General features: G+C 40.9%; 1 protein-coding gene and 1 long non-coding RNA gene across 6 annotated transcripts in view; one reads left to right on the top strand and one right to left on the bottom strand.

Moving 5' to 3' along the window:
- Positions 1-26,499, bottom strand: LOC125100653 (uncharacterized). Of its 2 annotated transcripts, XR_007127621.1 has the most exons (4): positions 25,779-26,499; positions 24,563-24,624; positions 10,549-10,662; positions 1-84 (listed from the first exon to the last, which is right to left on the bottom strand). It is a non-coding gene; the product is annotated as an uncharacterized LOC125100653 (long non-coding RNA). The 2 variants fall into 2 exon arrangements; XR_007127620.1 differs by lacking the exon at positions 1-84 and having other exon boundaries at positions 10,285-10,662.
- The window catches only part of SSBP2 (single stranded DNA binding protein 2), a 312,411-nt gene continuing 311,649 nt past the window's right edge, over positions 26,463-27,224 (top strand). For 2 of the 4 annotated variants that reach the window (XM_047730990.1, XM_047730987.1), the window contains exon 1: positions 26,468-26,742. In XM_047730990.1, the coding sequence (XP_047586946.1) occupies positions 26,681-26,742 (62 nt within the window). In that variant the 5' untranslated portion in view covers positions 26,468-26,680. Of the gene's footprint in view, positions 26,743-27,224 lie in introns of all 4 variants that reach the window. The other 2 variants (XM_047730989.1, XM_047730988.1) reach the window with 2 other exon arrangements.

The raw sequence follows: 27,224 nt of genomic DNA, 5'->3' as shown, positions 1-27,224 counted from the left end.
GCTCCAGTCTCTCAATTCCATATCACAAATGTCCAAGAATCTGGCAGCAAACTCTGATTCCCCTTAGAGGGCAGATAATAAAAGCTATAGAACAAAAGCCAAAATTCTTTTTAGATGGCAGGAGGGGTATATAGCAAGGGTTATGAACACATACTATAAGGAGATTTGCTCTGATTATATATATGCATACAAATATATGTATGTGTATATACATACACACACATATATACACACATATTATACACACACACACACACACACACACATATGTCATATATAACATTCACTCGATGCCTAGAACCTAGTAGTTGCTCAGTAAAAAATTTTAAATTAGTGAGCATCTACAATATGCCAGATACTTATCTCATGCCCTTGGGGGTTCGAGCCCAGTTACAAGTAAGATCAGATCCCTGCTTCAAGGAGTTCACAGTGAAGAAGTTATTCTTGAGTTTAGGTATCTGTTTAAAGCATCTACATTATATTAAAACAATGAACATGTGTGTATTCAGTTATTTCCATCAAATATCTCAGGTGTAATAAAACACTGACATAGTATAAATGACAAATTAATATATTAGTTGTACTCCAGGGAACTAATTTCAAAATGACCAGGCAACATTTCTTAAAAAACAAATAAACAACCCCACCACCACCAAAATAACCCACTCAAAACAAGTTATTTAATATATATATTTATTGGTTTTATAGTTAGCAACAAATGTTAGTTGTGGGTTATATGATAATTGAAGTCCTATCAATGTATGTTAATTGTGTCATTGTTTTTTATCAATTAATCTATTCTTGGATTAGAATGAAAAACACTGATATTTCATCCATTAATTCCTTGTTTCTTTCCTCTTTTATTTTTCTTAAACTTAATTTCATTTTTTCAGTGTTCTTTCCTCTTTATAACTGTTACCCTATTCTAGCCCTAAACAGATTGTGGAGTCTGAAATCACCTACATATTAACTGTATTTTGGTGGCAAATTATTTAACCTGATCTGTTAGATGGGATTAAATTTAATAGTATCTCATGACATTATTATAAAGATTAAATGAAGTAAGGTATGTTTGGCACCTAACATAAGCCTGGCATTCTATGCCAACACTTAACAAATGGTTGTTATTATTATTGTCATTATTATTATTATTATTGCTGTCATACTAATTTATCATAGAAGCTGGCCTCTCTGAGGTGCAAACAGGAAGAGCATTATTTTAAAATTTCATTGCCTTCAAACATGTCTATCTTATCTCCCTTTCCTGCCCCTGGATGATACTCCAGGCAGATTTTGTGTACTTTCTTCTTATTTTAGGATATTAGACAATAGTCTCATTTTCAGAATAGTCCAATCTAAATCAAAACTTCCATTTCCCATCCAGTTTAAGGCTTCTCCCCTCTCTCCAGCTCAGGCCTAAACAAGGAGTCCTCAGGTCAGTAGTGGGAGCACAACAGAGTCTGTTCCTTGGTGCCCTTGCTTTACTTTCTCTGTTACCTGCTTCAGGCTCCTTCAGGACATGTCTGGAGGAGATAGGTTAAGGGGATGGAGAGGAGATGGTAGCTTCTGTTGCTAGTACTTCTTTCTTGGTTCTCTCTTGAGGTACTCTCTCAAATGGCCTCAGTCCTAGCAACTATCCAGTGCTGGCCCTGTCTTTCATGGAGTATTTTTGTGGGTTCTTCTACAACTGTCACCCCTCTACTTCCCTGATGTCAAGAATGTCAAACACCGGGTGCCTGAAGGCTCAGTGGGTTAAATAAAACCTCTGTCTTCGGCTCAGGTCATGATCTCAGGGTTCCTGGGATTGAGCCCCACATTAGGCTCTCAGCTCAGCAGGGAGCCTGCTACCTCCTCTCTCTCTGACTGCCTCTCTGCCTACTTGTGATCTCTGTGTGTCAAATAAATAAATAAAATCTTAAAAAAAAAAAAAGGAATGTCAAACACCATTCTGTTCTCCCAAAAAAGTGATACTCTGGCCCAGCATGCAGCCATGGAACTCAGCTATCTCTCATGCTATATATTTGGCTTGTGGGAAATTCACCCCACTTTTCTGGTCAAATTCCAGAAGGAGGGGCTCTCCCATTGCTATTCTCTCTGTCCCTGTCCACCTCCAGGTGAGAGTCAGGCATCAGCCTCTCTGTTTCCCAAACTCCAGAAAACATGGATTTGAGAAGAGAGAAAATTTGCAAATTTTTACTTCCCAGACTCTTCTCTTTAATGATTCACTAACTTCTCTTATATAAGATGGGGTCATGATAGAATGAGCAAAGAACCAGTTAGCAAATCACGCATGGGTGTGTTTAGCAACTTTCTTTAGAATGTGTGGACTCCTATTTCCTATTGTCCTCAGCTGTGGTTCTTTGGCGGAAACCCTGAGACAACAGGAAAAGTCCCATCTAGCATCCTGTTACATTTTTATTATGCCTGAACTTTTACAACAGTCTCTTAATTGGTTTTCCTGCTGCCTATTGCCCGCTGTTTCATTCTATCCCATACCTAACAGATAGATTAATCTTTCTAAAAAAAAAAAAAAACAAAAAAAACCACTGATTCCTGTCATATTTTTTTTTTTTTTTTTTTTTTTTTTTTAGAGAACTAATGGGAGTATAAACAGTTTAGCTTTTTTTTTTTTTTAAAGATTTTATTTATTTATTTGTCAGAGAGAGAGAGAGAGAGAGAGATTGAAAGAGCACAGGCAGGCAGAGTCACGGGCAGAGGCAGAGGGAGAAGCAAGCTCCCTGCTGGGAAAGGAGCCTGATGTGGGACTCGATCCCCACACGCTGGGATCATGACCTGACTGAAGGCAGCCGCTTAACTGACTGAGCCACCCAGGTGTCCCTTCTTTTTTTTTTTTTTTTTTTTAAGATTTTATTTATTTGACAGAGAGAGATCACAAGTGGGCAGAGAGGCAGGCAGAGAGAGAGAGGAGGAAGCAGGCTCCCCGCAGAGCAGAGAGCCCAATGAGGGACTCGATCCCAGGACCCCGAGATCATGACCTGAGCTGAAGGCAGAGGCTTAAGCACTGAGCCACCCAGGTGTCCCCCCCCTGTCATATTTTTCTTTTCAGTCCATCTCTGTAGCTGGCACAAGTTGGTTACCATCCCATCAGCCCCTTCAAAAATAAAAGAAAAAGCTTAGAGTCTCTAAACTGATTGTAGTCCCAGATGAATAATCCAGATACTAGAACAGTAAAATTTCTGGGAGTCCCAAAAGCTCTTGTGATACTGGTTTGTTTGTAACTACTTATTATGTCAAATAAGCTCCCAGGCTACAAACATAAATTCCACTAATCAGTGCGGTATTTACAGAAGTTTGGAACTCAGAGAACATCTAACTCAACTTTCCTGACAAAATGGTGACTCATAGAGGTTCTGACTTCTCAAAGTCATCAGGTCATTGGAGGGACTACAATCAGTACCCAGGTCTCCTGATTCCTAGAGTTGGGCTGATTTTGCCATCCCAGGTGACACCGTGCCACTTTGTTTCATTTCTTTGTAAAGCACTGTCCAATTACTTCCTGTATTGTAGAAGGTAGCCCACCAATACTGGAAAGGGAATGTTCTTTCTAAAATTAGTATTAAAGTTTTCTCTAATAGCATGAAGGAAGAAGACAATAATTACTGTTAAAAATAACCAAAATGTAGGTGTCTGGGTGGTTCAGTCAGTTGAGTGTCTGACTCTTAATTTCAGCTTGGGTCATGAACTCAGGGTTGTGGGATCGAGCCCCACATCAGACTCCACATTGGGTGTGAAGCTTGCTTAAAACCCCTTCTCCCCCCTCCCTCTGCCCTTCCCTCTCTTTGTCGCTGGAATCAAACAAAAACAAAAACAAAAAACTAAAATGGACTGCAGACACAGAATTTGTCACAAAAGATGCTGATGGATCTTTTTGGTAATGAACGTGAAGGCCGAGGACACATCCTGAATGAGAAAGGCTGAACCAAACAAACCAAATTGCTTTAAATAATATAGTAATAGGAATTTTCCATTTCCAGTGAGGATTGGGAGGGAGGTATTTTGGCAGGCCCAGGACTTGAAGAAGAGAGAAAAGGAGGGGAAAAACGTACCCAGAGATGGGGAGAAGGGGCAGACCAGAAGAGAAAATGGCTAAAAAGAAACTCTCTATGGTCAAAAACTTGAGAAGCAAAGAAGTTCAATATTCAAATTTAAGTGTTTTTCTACACTGTAGTGTGATCACCCATTGCTGTCCACAAATCTTGAGTAAAAGTCGATTATACACACAGTGAGTATTAGAGTTGCTTTAAGAAACAAAGGATGAGGCCATTTGCCTATGCCTAGGCAGAGAAGAGTGGGGAGAATTAAAAAAAAAACATGGGAGATCCTAACTGCTACATTTCTGGCCTAACCAGAATAATAACTCCCCAAAGATGTCTGTGTCCAAATCCTAGGAACCTGTGAATATTTTACTATAAGGAGAATTAAAGTGGTTGCTAATTAGCATATAGGGAGATTCTCCTGGATTAGTCCAATGGCCCAAATATAATTATAAGCGTCCTGAAAAGTTGGAAAAAGAGGCAGAGAGGGTCAAGTGATGCAATGAGAAGGACTCCATCTACCATTGCTATTTTTGAAGATAGAGGAAGGGGTTATAAGCTAAGGAATGTGAGTAGCCTCTAGAAACTGGAGAAGACGAGGAAACAGACCCTTCCCTCAAGCCTCTAGAGAAGAATGTAGCCCGGCTGACACCTTGATTTTAGCCCCTTGAGACTTATGTTAGACTTTTAACCTACAGAACTGTCAGATAATAAATTCCCATTTTTTTTAGGCCACTAAATTTGTGGTAATGTTTTACAGCAGCAATAGAAAACTAATTATCATTGCCTAATTTGGATTTGATAAGAATCTTAATAATTATATTTAATCCAAATGTTTCTAAGTCCTTCAGCTTTCTGGGTTCAACCTTGTGAAAGCACAGAACTGGCCCCAATATAACCAAAGATTTCCAAAGTGCTAAGTGGTTACGGTTCTACTTGTGGTTGTCCCAGGCTGCTTCTAACCAATCAAAGCTCTTGATTATTTCCGGAACTGTTTCCACTTGATTTACACTGGCACTCAAGTCCCTATATAGGCTCGCCCCAACCTGCCTTTCCCTCTTCATCGGACACTACTTCTCATCACAAATCCTGAACTGCCACCGAACACTATCAGGCTCCTCATGCTGCCACAAACATGCTCTTCTTTACTTTTGCTGGTGCTCTCTTGTCACCCGGAAAGCTCTAACTCCTCTTGCCTGCATCCCAGTCCTGATAATAATCTTCTTGTCCTTCCAGACGTCGACAAATTCCCAAAGCTTCCCAGGTCAGCGCTCCTCAGAACTTCCTCAGCTTTACATTCTTCGCTCTCTTATGACCATCTGTGATAGTTTAATACTTGCAGACTGGTCATTGGAATCTCTTTATCATTGTGCTGACTGGAGGCTCCTCGAGACCACTGATGTGTCTTGCTTATCCACATCCTCCACAGGGCTGAGCACAGTGCTTTCCAGATTGAGATGCTCAATACCTGTTTGCTAAATGGGGTCATGAGGGTATTTTGGTCTAAACAGCTTATTTAAAGTGGAACTCATTATAGTTCACACTGTCAACACTTACAAACATACCTTTTATATTTTCTTTTCTTTTTTTTTTTTCTGAATGCCATGGTACCTAGTTCAAAAAGGAACGTGCATAGAAGGTGAATACATATCTCAGTGTGCCTGGGAGAGCCCCAATTTACATCTGTTGTCCTCACATGGTTATTACAGTGCCCCTTTCACTCCAAAAGTGTCCCTGTATGGATGATACATTGGATGCTTATCTGATAGTTGGGAGAACATAGGCACTAAGCCTCTGGCTTTCATCCTTTCCTGAACTTGATAACTGGAAAGTAGTTGCTTCTGCTAGGTGTCCTCTTTGCTCAGCATACCTCTCCTTTCTGTTTTTTCCTGCCATGGCAGCCATTAATTCTTCCCCCAGTCTCATCCCTGCTTTTTACCCTGGGTTTGGTCCAGGGAAGTGTCTGCAGCAGCAGGATTTGAGGAAGAAGAAAGGGTAAGACAGGATAAATTTCCAAGTTAACTGCTCCCTTGTTATTCTCATCATTCGTATGCCTCCAACCCCATCATCCTGATCTCATCTCAGTGTTCCCAGGCATCATCCCTATCCTTTTTCTGTTCCTTATCCTTCAGTGTCTGACCCTGCTTTATGTCCTAGCATCCATGACTGATTTTAGCTCCAGGCTGATAGCACAGGAATGATCACCAGGATCTATCTTATATTCAGGGTGACTCCCAATCTCAAAGTAGCTGAGACGCTCCTTCTATCTCAAACCGTAACTCAATATATTTTCCTATGGCAGCAATGTCCAAAATGTGTTTTGGGGAACTCTAGTTTTGGGTGTTAATATCTGTTACTCAGTGAAAGGGTTTCAAAGTCAGAGAAGGTTGATGAATTCTCAATGGAACAATTTTAAGCAGTTTTCTTTCCTGCAGAACTTCTTAAAGCCTTTAATATGCAAATGTATATTATGAATCTCTGAGTGGGATATATGATATGCTGTGTTTCCCAAACTTATTTGGCCTTAGAACTTCTTTCCTTGAAACTTTCTTAAGGGAATATTGTTCTGTGAAATATATTTTGTCTTAAAGGAACATACTTAACTCTTGTGGGTTAGGACAGGTTCTTGTGAAATGACACAGAGGTCTATGGAACACAGGCATTGTTGTTCCAATGGGACAATGCATTCTAAGTTCTACAACTACATTTTTGGAAGACAGCCAGTTATGAAGTGGACAACAGCATGTAAGAGCCTTCCAGCTATGAACCATGTGACTGTCCAGAAAACAGAGGCAGATGACCACGTAGAAGGCATCTGGGATCATAGGTCAGAAGAGCTGGTATCTAGTTTCAACTTTACCACTATTGGCTGGGTATTTCTGGGCAACATTTAACATTGTGCCCTAGTCTCTTCACCTATAAAATGGAATGATTAATGGCAGTGTTAAAATAAATATAAATAACACCTATTAACATATCTCGCAGGAATTTTAGGAGGATCTAATGATATGATGGCACAAAAACATTTTGAAAACAGTAGGCTTTCTTTTCTTTTCTTTTCTTTTTAAGATTTTATTTATTTATTTGACAGAGAGAGAGAGATCATAAGTAGGCAGAGAGGCAGGCAGAGAGAGAGGGGGGAAGCAGGTTCCCTGCTGAGCAGAGAGCCCGATGTGGGGCTTGATCCCCGGACCCTGAGATCATGACCTGAGCCAAAGGCAAAATTGCCTAACCCACTAAGCCACCCAGGTTCCCCAACAGTAGGCTTTTCTTACTAAGTATATACTAAAACCATACTAGTGCTTAAGTAACTTTGTTTTACAATAGGGGCAAAGTACACAAACCCAGAGATAACCTGCAAACCTTTTTTTCCCCTCCCCCAAACACGTCAAACCAAATTATTCTCTCCAACACTGGTAATAACAAATAATTCATAGATTTTAATTTCACTTTTTTCTCTTTCTATATGTCTCTGGTGAAGGGAAGTACAGTGGCCAATACAAAAATGAAAATCAAGGAAGAGAAGTTGAAGTCCTCCATTTAATAAACTGCATCATCAAGATAAGATAGATCATTGTCACATTTGAGTTTTAAGTGAGGTCTGACTGACTTGGAAACAATGTAACTGGGGCAAAGACCATCCCCAGATTTCAGGCAACTTTGGATCCAAAGTTATTAGTTATCACTTAACGTTCCCAATGGTAAAAACTAAGAGCATGCATCTGTTGACAAAGCCTAAAATGTCATTTGTGACACCATGAATGAACCATTTCATAAAAAAGCAGGAAATACTTGTTACCACACTTCTCCCTTGTTTCCCTCAAGTGGCATGGCAGAACTTGTCATTGGGTCACAGGCAACAGCAACACAGGTCTGTTTCTTGGGCCTCTCAGCTTCAGGACTTAGAGCCATCTATTAAATTATCTCATGGCTTTCTGGGTATTCTTGGGCAATATTCAAACTTTCTGGTTCAGAAACTGACTTAGAGGAGGGGAACTCTGAATAACCTTTTCAAATATAATTTATCTGGAAGATTCTGGTATGGTAAACTTGGGTTAGCAATTAAATTTAATTCCTTGCTCTGTTTGTTTGAAATGGAACTTGTAGCAAAAGTAAATGTGCTGTGCTGATAGATGCATTCTTAAAGTAATCTCCATTGTTTATTACTTTTAGATAGAAATCCTGGATGAATGTGGGAAGGTAAATTATAAAGGCAAACATGCATAAGAAAGGGCACTTCCTTATCATCGTCACATATGTATTTATGTTTAGTGGCTACTTGAGGAAGGGGAATCTTTCTGTAGATAACACAAATTAGCATCTAATTTAGAGACACTTTCTTTAAAAATTATCTGGTTGCTTCCTTTTATCAGAAACTGTCTGAATATTCCTTTTTCCTTTTTCTTTACTTTTATCATTTCATGGGAAGAAAGTAACATTTTATAAGCAAGCATGGCTTACATGGAACTCTTTACTGATGTTTTATTATATGTTACTCTCTTTATTTGCTGTCTTTCTTCTTAAACAAAGCATCTCAAAGAATATTATACAGATTCATCATTAATCTGAATAGATAGTGAGCCACTTGTATGCCGTTTGGTGGGTATATGTACACTTCACTGCATCCACAGTGATTCCATGTTACAAAATGCTCATAGAACCCAAGCACCCTCCACTTCTCTGCTTTGGGTTCCACCTTGGCCACTTAGCATATGACACCAGTTTTAGGCATTAGATTGAGTTTGTCAACAGTGAATTAATTAGCACACATTTCATATTGTGGTTAAGGAGGGAGAGCAAAATGAAAGATGGAAACAGGATTGAGAAGAATTGAGGGCAACAGATTATTCTATCTTTCAAAGATCAAGTTCTGTGGAAGGAAGCTTCTTGGGGCTTGTTAGGAATATAAGGCTCTACACATGCGTGGAAGAATGGGGAGCAAAAGGAATTTCAATTACTTTTTCATGAAATCTTACCCAGAGTTGAACAAAGAAAATTCTAAAGCTTTTGCGTATGCGATTTTTGGGGGGTGGGGGAATGAACATCAATGTTTTCCCCCCTTCTCTGGTATTGCTTCCACAAGAAAAATTATTGAAATGGAACTTGTTCAGGTTTTTTATAAATCAAAATGTCAACAAATACAAGCACTAGTCTAGTTACAATAAGAGATCGTAGTTTACAGAATAAAACTAACCCTGTTTCTTTCTTTTTTTTTTTTTACCCGTACAAAGAACACATTGTTTATTCTTGTGTAAAAACATCATGTAAAGAAGCTCTCTGTCAGGTAGTCTGTTTTTATTTAGTAGTTTCATAACTCAATTATCATGTTCCCCTCTGCCTAATAATTAGCATATGCATAGTAACAAGGCTTGAAAACCTGTTCTTTTCCCCACTGTGTGACAGTTAAATTTCCAAGGTGCTTGGAGAACCGTTGTGCCTGTGTAGGTGAGTTGCCTTTCCCTGCTGCTCTGGCAGCTTGCCACTGTGTAGTGTTGAGGGTCAGCTTTTGGAGAAAGTCCCAGCCAGAGGCCTGAGCAGGGACTTCCTGCCATCTGGAACAGTCTGGAGCACAATGAAAGATGTCAGCAAGAAGTACTCAAATGACTCCCCACCAGTTCCCTGGGGATGAACAGTATTTCCCCCAGTTCCATGATTGGGGAAATTTAACCGTCACTACCAGTAATTTGATGCGCAAATTTTGAGCTCTGTATTTGGTTGCCTTCCATGCTCTGGTTTTTGTGGCTGCTTATCACCTTTTGGACATTTTTTTCTACGTTTGAGGAATTCCCCATAGCATGAGTCCCGCTTCCCCATCACATAAGCCCTAATGCATTTTCCCAGCTTCTTTTATAACAAGGTTGCACAATTGTGACCTAGGCGCAGGTCAGTCACCTTGCTTGTAGGAGAATTGTTTCAGAAGAGCACAAAGAGAGGAAGTAAGTACCTAACGGAATACATTTTCTGGCAAAAGTGGCAGTGGAGGCTTCTGGCTTTGGAGGGAAGACAGTGATGGAGGTTCTGGCACCCAGGGTCCAGTTGTAACAGTGAACACTGAGATGATGGGGTTAGGGCCACAGAGGTCCTATATGGCAACTGTGATGGATGTAGTGCCTAAGACCAAGACCTTTTTTGCAATAAATTAAAAAAAATTTGAAGGCATCTAATATACTTTTTCATTAGACATACACATTCTGAAAATCAAAGCATTTAACTTTATTTGCTGGATTGTTTTAAAGTTATGACAACTTTTAGGAATGACAAATTTTAGGTGCATTATTTTCCCTAGGCAAGTAATACAGTTTGTGAGAAATAAACTCAAAGACCAAGGTGCTTGTGGGAAACTGGTGAGGCACAGTTACTCTACACATGTTTTGGGGGCATATTCAGGTTTATATTCAGTTTGGATATTGTCATTTACCCAAATCAGAGCTTCTTTCTCCCTCTTTCTCTACCCATTTCTCAGATCTATATTATTGCACTAGTCTGATTTTACCTAGGGTTGGATGGACCGAAGTTCTCCAGAGAACTCCTGGCATTTAGGCAGGAATGCAGAACCCCATTAGTTGGGGGTAGGTAGAGGAGTTACAATGGGACTACAATAAAGTTCCTAGTGTGAAAGAGAAGAAAAACCCATCCAAATCAGTGAAAAATAGATTTTTTGAAGTAAAGGCTATTTATTATTTATTTTCTAAATAACTTACAAAATACAAGAAAAAAAGATATTTTTAAAGAATATGTCAATTAGTTTAAAAAATATAAGTCATGGGGCGCCTGGGTGGCTCAGTGGGTTAAGCCGCTGCCTTCGGCTCAGGTCATGATCTCGGGGTCCTGGGATCGAGTCCCGCATCGGGCTCTCTGCTCAGCGGGGAGCCTGCTTCCCCCCCCCCTCTGCCTGCCTCTCCATCTACTTGTGATCTCTCTCTGTCAAATAAATAAATAAAATCTTTAAAAAAATATATATATAAGTCATTATTCACCCATGGCTATGGGTCTTAACCACAGTTTACATTATGGAAATAATAGGTGGACCCAAAATTTGAAGATGTGTTTGGGGAATATTAGTAGGCTCCTTTTTTTTTTTTTTTAAGATTTTATTTATTTATTTGACAGAGAGAGAGAGAGAGATCACAAGTAGGCAGAGAGAGGAGGAAGCAGGCTCCCCGCTGAGCAGAGAGCCTGATGCGGGCCTCGATCCCAGGACCCTGAGATCATGACCTGAGCCGAAGGCAGAGGCTTTAACCCACTGAGCTACCCAGGCGCCCAGTAGGCTCCTTTTTTTTACAGGGAAACAATCATTATAAAATAGTTTCTCAGCCAGAATGACATACTACAACTGTATTACTGCAACATGACAAATTTATGGAATCTAAATCAGTAAGTTTTAACCATAGAGATAAATTCTGAGGGATGAGGAATTTATGAACTCAGTACACTGTGCTAAGTTACAGGAATCACAGTGAAAGCTCTTCACTATTTTTTGCCCCTTGCTCTACCATAATGTTGGGAAAAACCAATACTCTATGGGCACCTGAGTGGCACAGTTAGGTTAAGCATCTGACATCAGCTCATGATCTCAGGGTCCTGGAATCCAGACCTGCATTGAGCTCTGTGTGGGGGGATCTGCACTTAGCAGGGAGTCTGCTTGTCCCTCTCCCTTTCTGCTTGTCCTTCTCCCTCTGTACCTCCACCTGCTTGCGCTCTTTCTTTCCCTCTCAAATAAATAAATCTTAAAAAAAAAAGAAAGAAAGAAAGTAAAAAAAGAAAAAGACTGATATTCTAAACTCCTATGAGCCATTTTTTTCTTTATTCATTCTATTGGTTTTAAAAATTATCTCCCCTTCCATCTTGTACCTTGTGCCATAATTTCTACATAATAGAATTCCTACTATGAGTACTGTTCAATTATTAGTGACCTAAGGAAAGAGAATGTAAATGTTTTGGAAAAGGTTCCTCAAGTAAGTCTGTAACTGAAAGGATGGAGAAAGGAAACCACAGTTGACTTTCATGGTTCAGGAGCACTCTAGGTCAGTTTCTAATGTTCTAGATTCCATGAAGCTATGTGATTGCTTCACAAGTTTTATTAATTCTGTGATTTCCACTATGCATGCAGAAAGGTAGGAGAACAATGTCCTCACATCGATTTTTTTCTGCTTTTTTCCTTTTAATTCCCCTTGGTTATTGGTAAATAATTTTAAAGTCAGTCTTGAATTCTTTTCTCAACACCATTTCAGTATTTCTACAATTCTGAAACTAGCACTGCAAAGGGTAGGAGATATAAAAGATGTGGTGGTGTTATATAGATAACTCCCAAGTTATCTTGAGAAGTTGGCCTGGTCTGTCTTTGAGTTCCATCCAAAAACTGATGTGCAGGTGTGGGATGCAGAGGGCTCTCCTTTCAAAGAAGGACATGCTACCCAGACAAGGGAAGTGTTATCATTTTCAGGGATGCCTCAGCTGCTAAGTGCCACCTCTCCAGAGATCCTGTCCTCCCTAAGGCAGATTGGGTGAGGCTTTGTCAGGCCTGCCCTGGGGCTGTCTTCTTTCTTTGTATAATCCTACTTCTTTCCTTTCACAGAGCTGATGACGCCTAATAAACATACTGTATTTCACACTCAGCTCAGACTCTGCTTTCAGAGAATCTCGCCTTCAACAGCAGGCAAGTCTACAGGATCTGGAGGCTTTTCCAGTCAAAGTCTATATGATCTAAGACAGAATTTTGAAACTTTCCTTATCCCGAATCTACGTATCTTTTTAAAAAATAATTTTTCTTTTGTTTGGTTGTAGTTTTAATTTTTGGTTTATTTTTGTTTGTTGGGGAGTTTTGCTTGTATATTGGGAACAATTCTAGGAAGCTCTTTATTTAAAAACTTGAAAAGAGTAAAATGCTGATTTCCCCGAATAACTTCCATTATTATAGAAACAATATATTCCCACTGAAAAATAAATTTGCCTCTATCACATGAAGTAATTTATAGTTAAAGGACTTGTACATGCACTCTAAGGAGTAAACTCTCTTTTTCTATATGAAATCTATGGATATTTAAATCTTCTAAGAAGTTGGTCAAATAGATAATCTTTTGAAGTGGACACATAGTTTCCATTTTTCTCCACCTCCAAATGATATATGATTCCTTCTTCTCCATTTCTTTTTTTTTAATTAAATATTTTTATTTATTTATTTGGCAGAGAGAGACAAAGCGGGAGAGGGGACACAAGCAGGGAGAGTGGGAGAGTGGGAGAGGGAGAAGCAGGCTTCCTGCTGAGATGGGAGCCCTATGATGCAGGGCTCAATCCCAGGATCCTGGGATCTTAACCTGAGCCAAAGGCAGACACTTAAGGACTGAGCTGCCCAGGCACCCCATTTCTTTTCCATTTCTTACTGCATCCAGCTTGGGTCAGTCCTTCATCAGTTCCCACTTGGATCCTTGTTTGTAATAACCCCTCCACCTCCCCGCCTCTATCTACTCTTCCATCTCTTCTTCACAAAACAAAAGTGGTTTTTCTAAATTGCAAATCTGATCAGGTAATGCCTCTGCTTAAAATCCTTCAGTGGCTTCCCACGGCTACTCAAGGATTTAAAATCCATTTTTCCCCATAGTATTCCTACAAAACTCTTCATGAATCAGTCTTTGCTTACTCTCCAGCTTTATCTCCACAACTATCTCCAGTTTTTCCACTTCAGGCAAATTCCTTGTAGCTTCTGAAATGTGTGCAATCTCTCTTCCCTTTCTGCCTTTGTACCTGCAGCTCCCTTTGTTGAAATGTCCATCCCCACTTTTTAAAATTATTATTTTTTTAATTAAGCTTTTTTTTTTTAAGGTCTTTATTTATTTGAGAGAGCGGGCTTGTGCATCCAGTGGGGAGGGGCAGAGGAAGAGAGACAGGCAGACTCTCCAGTGAGCACGGAGCCCCACACAGGGCTGAATCTCACAACATCTGGATCATGACCTGAGCTGAAATAGGGAGTCTGGAATCTTGGGACGCCTGAGGGGCTCAGTTGGTTGAGTGTCCGCCTTTGGCTTCAGTCGTGATCCTGGGATTTACGCTGCAATGAAGCCTTGCGTGGGGCTCTGCTTAGTGGGGAGTCTGCTCCCTCTCCCTTTGCCTGCCACTCTACCTGCTTGTGCTCTCTCTGTTAAATAAATGAATAAAATGTTTAAAAGAAAAAGAGAGAGAGAGAGAGAGAGAGAGAGAGTTTGGAGCTCAACTAATTGAGCCACCTGGTTGCTCTGAGCTAAACCTTATTCTACAGTCCAGGCTCCATGCAAACGACAAGCAAGCTCTAGGGAGTAGTTCACGCCCCCAGAGTGCCCACTGCCACTAACATCTTTCATAGCACTTAGAAGGCCATACTGAAATATAAGACTCTTTAGATGATGAGATTCTCAAAGAAAGAAACTTTATCTGTAAATCCTCAGCACTTAGCCCAGTACCCAGCTCGTGATAAGTCCTTAGTAAAGTTTAGTACTTTCCTTTTACGGTAGCTACTGCTTCTGACAGATTTTTGCATCCCTCCATTGCTTAGCAAAATGCTGTGTTTGCTCGATACCACATACTGTAGGTGCTCAATGAATGTTTGTTGAGTGGATAACTATATTGCTGTTGTTTTTAGTATTACCATTCTATCTTCAATAAAAGCTTAAAAGATTCCAATTACCAGAAGTAGCTTAGAAAAACATTTTAAGTGTTGATTGACCAATAGAAGTCTCTGAAGATTTTATTTCACTCTAGAGCAGTTGCCTAAACCATGAACTACAAGCTAATAGTATTCACAGGAGAGAGACTTCGTCTATTTGCCTAGATCGTCTGTGATATTAGCTATGCAAATAAATATTTTCATTGTTCATTTGGGAGAAGAGGATTACTTGATGACTGTCTTGAAGTATATGCAGGCTTATTATGAGGAGGAGGATGACTTAATTTTTTTCCCATTGCCTTGCCGATTCAATGAGGAAAAGTACTTCACATCGTATTAACAGTTAAAGATAAGAATTTCTTTGCTGTGGAATTAAGGGACGTTGTGGAAACTCCCTCTTTGCAGATATGACTAAATGACATCAAAATTCTTGTTTTCACCTTTGAATCCATGAAATTTGAAACAATGTCAACACGGTGGTCAACTGCCACCATTACACAGAGGCTACTGAATTAGGCATTACCTTCTCTAGTTGCTAAATTCAGGTAAGAAATAGCAGACACATGCTATCAGTATAGGACCATTTTGCACTCCGCTAGAGAATCACAGTATTATCCTTGCAGTTATACCTCACTGGGGAGACAAGAACCAGGAAAAGTTAAGTTCTAGTAAAAGGCAGCTTATTCTATGTGATATAAATTATAAGAGCAGAGAATTCAAAGGAGTTAGGAGTTGGGAGTAGGGAAAGGCATGCAGGCAAGGGGAACTGCATGTACAAAGTGATATAGTGTTGACAGATGTGCCAGGTATATTTCAGAGGTAACAGACCACGTAAGGCATACACCAGCTCTGAGGAAGAAAACATTTATAAACATTCACTAAGCACATGATATGCCAAGCTCTTTGCTGGACCCAGTACATGCATTTTCTCATTCAGTCCTCATAATAACCCTAACATATAGGAGTAACATGTCAGTGTACAGTTGACAAAACTGAGGCACAGAGAAGTTAAATGACTTGGCTAAGATCCCACAGCTAATGACGGAGCAGGGAATCCAGGTTGTCCGACTTCAGCTACTGGAACTAAAATTTAATTCCAGAAACACTAGTAATCACTTCCCAAAGGCAAAATACACACTGAGGTAGGAATTGTAAGGCTTGAGAGCAGGGAAATATCTTCTTCAAAAATATATTCATACAAGGCTCAACATGTAGGTATTGTGTAAGCATCTGTGAATGGATAGGCTATTTTCAAGGAGTAAATACTCGTAGGGAAAACAGACAGGCTTAAATAACTATGACATACTGAAGACTGTAGGGACTGATGAATCAGACTGGATAAAAATTGGAGGGGAGAAAAAGTCATCCTATAAGCAGTGAGGAGGCACTGAGGTTTTCGAGCAGGAAAGTGACATAATGAAAGCTTATTACTGAAAACTAATCTGCTGACTGTGTGCCACTTGTTTTCCTTATTGTCAGCAACACTAAGCCACTTGGAACTCCAAGTCAGTCAGATCTGTGGTGATACAAAAGAGGAGAAAATATATCTCTTTCATGTCCTGCTCACCAAAATTGCTAAATTGGTTTAGATGCTGGAACAATAAATTGGAGTAAGAGCAGAAGCCTAAAATCTGAAGGTGTGCTGATGCTCTCTGTCCAATTACTACTGTTTCTAAGAATATAAGGAGCCCTGGGTTGTAGGGGTAGAGGGTTGGAAGGATTGTATGTTGCAAATACCTAAGAGAGATAGGACCTGAAGTCATTCACATATGACTGTTTCATTAGAATTATTCATTCATTCATTCATCCATCCATCCATCCATCCATCCATCCAGTCAGTCAATGAATATTTGTTTATTGAGTGCCACTGGGGATCTGGTACTGTTCAAGATCTGAGGACATGGATTATGCAAGCCAATAGAGAATTCAAATCATGAACAGTTTCAGATAGTGACGTGTGATGATAAATAGAATAAAACAGAACAACAGGATGAAGAGTGAAGGAGGATGGGGGAATAAACACTTAGAAAGGACTCTTAGGGAGAACTTCTCTGTGGAAATGACATTCCATCAGACTTGGGCATGAGAAAAAAGACAAACAGCCATGCAAAGAGCAGAAGGAAGAACATTCCAGGCAGAGGAAACAGCCAGGGCAAAGGCCCTGAGGTTGAAAGTTAGAGGAAGACACAGCAAGAATGGTATTTTGCCATTAGTCACATTCAGAACTCTGAAAAGCATATCTGAAATACTTCCTTTTCCAATATTACATCACTAAAATATTTTAACAATTAACAATTTGATGATTCTCATTATTAACTTTCTTCCATCTGAAAAAAGTGGATACAAAAAAATTGAGTATAAAATGACAACAAAAGGGAAATAAAGAGTTGTAGATACTAAGGAGTCAAAATATAGGTGAAAGGTTTTAGATGATCATCTTGTGGAGGGGGATGGTGGTGACGGTTGGAATGAAAGGCTGAATATCATGTACTATTTATTAATTTAATAAATCTGTCTTGATGTCAATGTAATTGAATGTTGTCACAAAATAATGGTCTCCTGCTACTACATAAATGTTGAGGCCAAGCTCTGATGTTTATTTTCAAGACAGGAGACATTGATCCTTCACTAATAGAATATTACAAGTTTATTTCTATTATGCTAAGTAACCAAAGTTGATTTCATTGTTTGATTTGATGGATGTTGGTGCTGTCAGAGTTCAAAATGGTCTTGGATTAGGAGGCTATAAGGATGATTTTTTCCCCCTAATTAGACATCCTTGGATTTCATTCTAACATAAAATCAATAAAGGAAAATTTTAGGGATTACTTAGTCGCTGGGATACTTCTTCTGATACCCACAAGGATTCCAACTAGTTGGCACAAGACTGTTGTCCCCTGGGATTAAAGATACTCTAGAGCCAGACAGTAAGTGAATTGGATGGAGCCCCACCCAATTGGAAAGGCAACAGGAAAAGTGATGGGAGGAAAGACAGCTACAACAATAGAAGGAGGAAGTGAAGCCAAAAAAAAACAAGAGAAGAAGGAAAGGTAACAGTGAACTACAATAATCCACCAGGAAAAGAAAACCACACAGGAAAAGAAACGCCAAAAAACAAAACCCAAAACAACAACAAAAACAACCCCCAAAGGAATTGTAATCTGCTTATTTAGATGAAGGGACCAATTTTTGACCATTTCCAGAGGTAGGACACATATTTACAGTGATCCAGTGATTGAAGGGTGATGTAATCCAGGGATCCAAGTCTCCCTTTTCCTAAGCAGAATGCAAATTAAAACAAAGCTCTTGGTTTTTAGGTTTTATCTATCACAGATTTCAGAGCCACATAGATCTGGGAAATGTGATTAACTGAAAGGAATGAACAAGGTGAAGACTGGAAAGAACACACGACCTGAGCAACCTAGTAGGAATACAGAGAACATGCATCTGTTTCAAATATCAAGAGCAATAGATTCATACCAAATCATTTCTTCTTTTAATATCCTATAGTGAGCCAAGGCATTCACTTTACAATAGTCAAAATGGGAGGAAATGATGTATTTGATAAAGGCCAAAGCTGCAATAAAGCAGGGTGTGGCTTGGTGTTTCTGATTTTGCCTCATCAGGAGGTTTGGGTGTAAGAACAGAATTCACTGCTGCTTACCATGCTGAAGCAAGATCCCATAAAACCCACCTGAGTGGTCCTGCCTGTATTTAATCTAACCTAAATTCACAGAGAAGTCTGTATGTCTAAAATCATAGTACATGAAAAAGTAAATATTAAGGGGCAAGTGTGGTTGGAAGGATCTCTGTATGGAATTCTGAGAGGGCCTGAAGAGACAGGGCACATGAGTGTGAATTACAATCCCGCCATTCACTAGTTGTGTGAACCACCAAAATTTGTGAATAATATCTACCTCAAAGGATTATGAAGATTGCTGAGTGAGATACACTATGTAAAGCACTTTACATAGTACATGGTGCATTGTAAATCTTGGTAAATGTCAGTGTTGTTAATACTTAAGAAGTCTGTGGCATGGTTTGTAAGAACTGAATCTTGTGTAGTTGAACCATATAACACTGCTGAACAAACATTTTTTTTTAAAGATTTTATTTATTCATTTGACAGACAGAGATCACAAGTAGGCAGAGAGGCAGGCAGAGAGACAGGAGGAAGCAGGCTCCCCACTGAGCAGAAAGCCCCATGTGGGGCTCGATCCCAGCACCCTGGGATCATGACCTGAACTGAAGGCAGAGGCTTTAAGCCACGGAACCACCCAGGTGCTCCCAATCAAACATTTTTTTAAAAGATTTTATTTGTTTATTTGAGAGAGAAAGCAGTGGGGAGAGCAGAGAGAGAGGGAGAAGCAGACTCCCCACTGAGCAGGGAGTCAGATGTGGGGCTTGATCCCAGGACCCTGAGATCATGACCTGAGCTAAAGGGAGGTGCTTAACCGACTGAGCCACCCCTCAAACATTTTTTGACTTACAAACACAGCAGTTTCATATAGTTCATTCTAGTATGTTCCCATGAAACTTCCTTATTTTTCTCACTTTTGTCTTTTGACAGGGATTGGTGGGAAAAAAACAGGAAGCAGGAAAAGAGAGGAAGATCACATAAAAGAAGAAATGGAGAGGTAGGAGGTTATGTAGTAAAGCCCTTTGGAGCATCTGACACAGGGTAGAAGCCCAGGAGATACAATCCTGTCCCCCTTCTCCTCCTCTGCTCTTCCACTACCTCTCACAGGTCTTTAGTGAGCTTAGGAAGTTCTTGAGACATGGATGTGACATATGTCTCCTTCTGCCACAAATGACAAATGCCCCTCCCCCTTTCTAAAGACTTTATTTATTTATTTGAGAGAGATTGAGCATGAGCTGGGGGAGAGGGAGAGGGAGAAGCAGACTGTCCAGGGAGCCCGATATGGAACTCCATCCCAGGACCCTGGAATCATGACCTCGGCCAAAGGCAGATGCTTAACTGACTGAGCTACCCAGGCACCCACAAATGCTCTTTTAAAATGAAGAAAACAACCAAACTATTGAACAGAGCTGGTACCTCCTAAAAGGACACAAGAGCCAAGGCAAGAACAAAGTAAGGAGTGTAGGAAAGTTGGGATATAGGGATAACTCTTCCAGAGGCATAGGAGAAAGTACCCAGAACTGGATTCTTCTTTGACTACCCTTCTGTGTAGTCTACTTACTTGCCTTACCAGAGTGAGCTCTTTTTCTACCTCCACCCTAGAATATGAACCAGACAGAAAAGCCAGAGTAAATGGATACGATATCTCTGAAGCCTTTAATTTCTGGGCACCTCAGCCTCAAATGCTGTACCAAAGAATATTCCATGGGTCAGTGTCCTTGGCCAAAACTCTCCTTAACCCAGAGTAATATCTTTAGCAAAGTTAACAACTTTAGCCCTAAGTAGTGACCATAGGACCAGAGACAGTGATTAAGGTTCTCCTCAAGAACAAAAAATCCCATGACTGTTAGAGGGAGCATAGGGTAGGAGGTAAGCATAGAGCAGTAGCAGCAGACTATAACACAAAAATATATTATTTCTTAACTTTCTTAACATTGGGCTATGATACTATGGACAACTTGGGTCTTAGAAGCTGAGTGAGCGTAATGGAGATTTGCCATGAAGTAGTCAATAGCTTAGCATCATGTGGCAGGGAATCCTTTTATCCTCTGCCTCAAGAATTTAGGTCCAAGGAAAAAGACCTGAAGAGTTTGGAAAACTGATGATAATGAGATTATAGAATTATTTGTCTGACGAATGTGGTTAGTAAATGTATAATCTAATGATGATAATGCTAGCTGGTAGTAGTTGCCACCAAAGAATACTTATAAATCTTCAGGTACTGCCATATATAGGATGGAGACCAGCTGGTTTCAAAGACTGAGTACCCCTAAACAAAAAGTTTGATGTACCCTCTAAATCTTTGGCAGGTACACATGACCTTGGTAAGATTGTTTCTGTCATACAGCTCATTATTGACAATGGCTATATTCAGCACCGGTCTTGAATATATTTTTAATACAGCTAAATAAGTTGAAAATGTATCCTAACCCCTTACATTTGAAATTATATGAAGATAAATAAAACACAATAGTGGCATAATTTGTCACCTTCTTTTTTTTTGCCATACTTCATTGAGAGGACCCAATTATGTTGGAAAATTATGAAAAACAATGTAGTAGGTTTTTTTTTACCCCTACGTTTCCATTCACAACAGAAGGAAATGACACTGCATGGAATGTTGCACAGCCCTCCTTCTTGAGACTGGGGTTTTTGTCAAATTCAAGAGTGCAAAGACATCATATTGGCATAACCTTAGGAGGTGAAAAAACATTGTGAAGATTTAGGAATGCACTAAAAAAATACAGTAATACTTTTGAATAAAGAACACTCTTTGGCACACTTCCTATTGCATAACTTTCAACATTTAATGACAAAAATCCAGCCAGTGAATACTGCAACACTTGGAATTTGTTTTGCAAAATGTGCTAAAGTGTGTGAAATTGCAATACATGGTAGCCCTACTTCTTTCACTTTTCATCATCTCCAGCTTATGTATGATTTTTTTTATAACAAGATTATTTTATTTTTTTCCAAGTTACTAAATTTCAAATCTTGATGGTGCTAAAAAGGACTAGGCACTCTAGAGAGATGGCAAGGTTTAGAACCTTATCTGTACACTCTCTCTCCTAACCCATTCGTAAATGTTTAGGAATAGCTAAGTTGGAAATTCAAAAATCTAGGGCAATAGGTTAAGAAAACAGTCATTGCCTCAGATTAACTGATGCTAAACCAATAACAGTGTCAAATAATGTTAATTTGAGGTTCCATTTCATTTATCATTCCGATATAAGAGACCACATTGCATAGTATTACTGTTGTAATGACTGTGTTCATTGAGTTACTTTGGTACATGGCAGGTAAGCAGTTTGTGGATCTAAACATGCTAGTCTCTTCTCCCTGGGAGTGAAGTTTCATACAGTAGTTTGAGTGACAAACATCTCAGAGCTTGCTCACATTCCTCTGTAGAATAGTCACTTTTGAGAGAAAGAGGTGCGGCTTCGTGGTCTGAGAACAGGACTGTCAGCCAGGAACACAGAGTCCTCATCCTGGAACTATTTCTGTTTTCTTTATAGATCAGATCATGCTAATAAAACTTTCCAGGACTCAGTTTACCCAGTTAAGAAAGCTGGTTAAGAAAATGTAATAATAGGGATATATTGAGTATTAATAAATGGGTATCTGTTAAATGATTTGAAATGAAAAGTGGTATGAATGTAAGAAGTTTTTTTTAATGAACTAGTTTATGAAACAAATAAATAATAGAAAAATTTTGTCCTTTGGAAAAATTACCTCAAAACAAGAAAATTACTTTTAATGAATTTTAATGTTTAAACAGGTTATTTTAATTTTTCTAAATAAATATTTTCCTACTCTAGATTTCTTTCTTTCTCTTTCTTTCTTTCTCTCTTCCTTCCTTCCTTCCTTATTTCCTCCCTCCCTCCTTCTCTCTCTCTCTTTCTTTCTTTCTTTCTGATTTTATTTCCAACCTACACCCACTGTGGGGCTAGAACTCACAACCCTGAGATCAAGAGTCTCATGCTCCACTGAATGACTCAGCTAGGTGCCTCTAACTATTTTCCTTCTTAAAATTAACATGCTAAGTATTCTATGTGTTGTAAATAATTAAATTCATCATTAGTTTCTACTTAAACATAAAGAAGTAGTTTCTGTGTTCTATATAGCAAAGGGAAATCCTTTCTGAAGTCCCATGCACTATAAGAATATGGATGTTATTATTGGATGGATTGGATAATATGGATGAATATTAATGTCTAACAGAAAAAATTAAGATCAAAGAAATGTATAGTCAGTCTAGAGTTTTAGCAGGGTGGTACAACAAACTGCTTGTTTTGAACTGATAAAGACTTCTTCGAAGAATAAGATGCAGGTTCCAAAAAGAGAAAATTGTGCAAATGTACACAAACAAAACCAGGACAGGGGGAGAAAGACCTAATGAGTGAGTAATTGTGGTGTTTTATATCTGAAAGAATAAGATAAAAAGGAAAAAAAAAATCAACTTCAAATGCAAATTTTCATTCTGGTGGCTAGTCAGCATTCCCCTGTCCTAAATCCACCCCCCAAATTAATTAGCCTTATGTGTGAGGTTGAAGAACAAAACAATAACTTCCAAAAAAATACATTGTGGTTCTTCACAAGAAGATTTAAATCTCCTATCTTCCCCTTTCTTAAAAATGAAAACAAAACAATGGATCTTCAGTTCTGTGTCTGGGATCTCAAATTTGGCTGTGAATATGTGTTTCAAATCTCATTAATTACAATATTGGCCCCATGAGATACAGTTGCTGATGCAAAGAACAGTCTTTGTACTCAAAATAATTTGAACAAGGGCAAAGAAGCATTTTACTTACATGTGTAAACATTAAGAGGAAAATAAAACAGAGATGGTTCAGATGGCTGCTGAGATGTTTTAAAGATAATTGATTTGACTACCACTGAAGCTTTAAGGTTACCATGTATAGGAATAGTCATGTTTTGACTTAGTATATTTGTTGGATAATAACACTCCTGTGAAGTTAACTCTGACATTAACTTGGCAAGTTCTGAACTAAGACCTTTTAGCATTTTATTCCTTCTAGATACTAAGACCAGATTGTTCCGAATTCCATACCCTACTGTGCCAATCTATTATTTATTTTTTAAATATCAGAAAAGATGCCATTACTCAAAAGACTCTTCCATGTAATAAATCTGAGTAAAAACTAATCAAATGAATAAAAGGCAGCAGTAGACAGGAAATAGCTTCTCTTGTTTTCTCTTTGTTTTCCTTTCTCTTTAGGAAATAGTAAATTAAACCATAGCTACTTGTGGTCTTGTACTATAAGAACACACGTGGTCTTACATTTTCATCCTATTAACAAGTTTGTTGGCTCAGTGGGTAGAAAGTAAAGCCCTCTGTAAAGATGTCTTAATGCTTACAGGGGAAGGGTTATCTGTTACATATAACCACAACCTAAAAATCTTGCTGAGATCTGATGGTGTCCACTGGCTGTCTTTAAATGGATACTGTAGGGGCGCCTGAGTGGCTCAGTCAAGTGTCTGCCTTTGGCTCAGGTCATGATCTTGGGGTCCTGGGATTGAGCCCCATATCTGGCTCCTTGCTCAGCGGGGAGTCAGCTTCTTCCTCTCCCTCTGCTCCTCCCTCTGCTCATGTTCTCTCTCTCTCTCTTTCTTCCCCTCTCTCTCAAATAAATAAATAAATAATCGTTTAAAAAAAGATGGGTACTTAAGAGCAAAGTTAAGCAGCCCTAGTTCCATAAAAGAACCACTTGGAGCTTACAAAAAATACAAATCCCGGCGTCCATCCACAAAGTTTCTGAGTTAGTTCATTTGAGGTGGGGTCCAGATCTTGTATTTAAAACAAAAGTCAACAAAAAATAAATCCTCCTAGGGTAATTCTAATGTGCCATGACTAAGAACCATAGAGAATCCCAACACCAGAGCAAGGATAATTAAGTAATTTGTTTTTAGATAACAGTACAAGGCCCACTCTAGGTCTTTAATGAAAATTTACTTTGGTCCAAGTGTGGACAGGAACATGGACTAGCAGCTGCATAGCTCTCTCCTTGACTGCATTGTCTAAGCAGTCACTTATAGGGAGTGTTCTATGGGTCATGAAGCCTTGAGATGCTGATAATTTTCTGGGTTAAAGCCAATGGAAGTTGATAATTGAACAACAAATTACATATGTTAACTCTGAAGGTAGTCTGTAAACAGTGGCAGCCTATACGTATCTGAGCATTTTGAGCAAAAGTTCATCAAGAGACTTACTTGCTAAGCATCCCTCCTGCTTCTCCTGAGTCCATGAATGCCTTGTATCCACCACCAAATCCCTACAGTTCATTGTAAATAGAAAGAGGGATTTTGAATTAGAAATGGCAAATTACTTCTCTTGGAAACTAATCAGCTTAAGCCTATGTGATTTTTCCCCCCATTTTCTTCATCCTCACTTCTATGGGATGAATTTTTGTCCTTTTAATAAAAGCAGTTTTATTTTTCTTAAATCTTTCTATCATGATGTCAGTCCTCTTGTTTTTGCCATCTTCTTTTGCTTTCATATTCTGTTTTCTTCATTTAATCCTATTTCTCTTTTTCTTTTCTTTTTATGCTTTCCGTTTACAATTAAAAAAAATTCTCTAACACTAGAATAGCAGGTCCTCCTTCATTTTTTCCCAGTTTTTGATTTTTGTTTGGTTGCCAACCCCTTTTCTCAGTCTCTTTCTTACTGACTGCCCTTCCTTAACCTTCTTCTGTTGGTGTTTCATTTCTGTCATTTGCTGTCAATGGCCATATAAACCCATTTCTTTCCACTCCATGTATCTCTGTAGTTCCATCTGCATTTTTAGGGTCCTACTACTAAAAGCTTAAAGCTCTGTGTGAAAATAGAAAGGTGGCTTTCCCAATTTTAAATCCTATTTTCTCTCCCCTCCTATAGCTGTTCCACGTGTATTCATCCTTTTCTGATGTTTCCCCAGTCTGACCCCCACCTGCACCCCTCTTCCTCTGTCACTCCCAATTTGATGCCCATGTCTTCTTTCTAACCCCATTTGCACTCTGTCTGATTTTGCATCTAAGGATCTCCACAAGATAAAGGATGGAGTTCTATCGGGAGCCAGATTGTGTTTCAGAAACTTTCTGCACATTTACTGAAATGGGATTAGGGGCTTTGATCCAGAAATATTCTTAGGCAGCCTTTCAGCTCTGGCACAACTTTGCACACCTTGGAGGAGGGTTGGGGCCTACTCTGGAGGACAAGGACAGGGATATCTTTAAAGGCGTTATGTGGCCCTTTCCACTTCAAAGGTCAGGAAGAGTAGACATCAGCGACCAAGGCTGGAAAACCAGGCCAGGTGGGGATGCCTGGAGCCCTTTTCTGCGGCATTTCAGGCAAGGGAGCTGTTGCGTGGTGTGCCACGGGGCTCCAGGCGTACCTGGGCCAGTGAGGCCCCAGGATTCCCCGGCCATCTTTGGGAGGAGGCTCACCCACCTCTAAAGAGGGGAGGCAGGTCTGAGGCAGGGTGTTCCCCAGGGAAGCAGGGCGCGGCCCTAGGGGCAAGGCGACGCCACTCCAGCGGCGCCGAGGGCCGGAGGCACAGTCCCTCCCCTGGAGGAAAGGCGAGTCGCTCGGGGTCGCTCAGACAGAAGGTCGAGGGAAAGGCGCTTGTGTCCCTCGCCAGCCATCCCTCTGGGAGCAGGGCGTGGGGGGGGGGCGCGAGGTGGGGGCGACACCCAGGGTGTAGGGCTGAGGCGGCAGAGATCAATTCAGGGTACTGGCGCGGGGTCACAGACAGAAGAGGAGCCGGAGAGGGGGCCGGTGGGGGCTCCGGAGAAGGCTGGGGCCGTAGGTCTCTCTGTGTACCCGGCGGGCGCCCCGAAGTCTGGGGCCGCCACAGCTCCAGCTCCGCCGGCTCCTACCAGCGACTCCAGGCCGCACTTTCCCCTCCTCCCGGCGCCTTCTCTCCAGTGAGGAGCCGAGCGCGGGCGGTGCGGGGGGAGGGGCGGCGGCGGAGAGAACAGCCAGTTGTTTAAAATCCTTCTAGAGCAGTTTCTAATTCCCCCCTTGCGCCGGGGTTCGGAGGGGGGAGGGGGGAAAGAGAGCGGGAGGAGGGAGGAGAACGGAGAGGGAACGAGGGAGGGAACCCGGGAGGGAGGGAAGGAGGGAGGAGACTGCCGCTTAGACTGTAGCAGCCACCGCGCGCTTCGGAAGGCCGGAGGGAGGGGGAGGCCTGTCAGTCTCGCGCGTTGCCTGGGCGAAGGGGGTGGAGCTTTGGCGTGGGGCGGCCAATAGTGGGGGTGGCTGCGTGGGTCGCCATGGGGACGGGGCTGTTCCCGGGGAGGCTGTGATGGGTTGACAGGTGCGTGACAGTGGGAGCTGCTCTCGGCACAAGCATGTACGGCAAAGGCAAGAGTAACAGCAGCGCCGTCCCGTCCGACAGCCAGGCCCGGGAGAAGTAAGTGTCTCCGCTTCTCACCCACCTCCGCCTTCACACGCGCGCACACACACGCACGCACTCGCACACTCTCTCGGAGACACACAGACCCAGACACTCTCCGCCTGGGGAGAGCCGGGGGTGGGCTGGCAGGGGGAGGGGTACACGAGGTGGGGGCGTGCGGTGCGGGGAGCGGCTATTTCCCAGGAGGTGCTCGCGCCGGGCGGGCGGCCTTGGGGGACTGCCTGCGGGAGGGAGCGGGTGTGCTGGGGGGGCGGTGGCGGTGCTGGTGCCGAGGATGGAAACTTGTTTGGGTGATTGGGGGAAATAACCTGCGGGTTCACCCCCTCACAAAGTAACTTTAGAGCTGGGGTCCGGGGCTGCGGGGACCTGGAGCGCTGCCGAGGGTCGCGGGGAGGGCGGAGGGGGGCAGCTGCGTGGAGGAGGGCTCGCAGTAAGACTGTGGGTGTTTGGAGGGGCGGGCTGGGGTCGGGGGCAGGCAG

This window comes from Lutra lutra, chromosome 5 (genome assembly GCF_902655055.1).
Source record: "Lutra lutra chromosome 5, mLutLut1.2, whole genome shotgun sequence".
Lineage (NCBI taxonomy): Eukaryota > Metazoa > Chordata > Mammalia > Carnivora > Mustelidae > Lutra > Lutra lutra.
The sequence above is the reverse complement of the archived record's forward strand: the minus strand, read 5'-3'. Positions and strand labels throughout refer to the sequence as shown.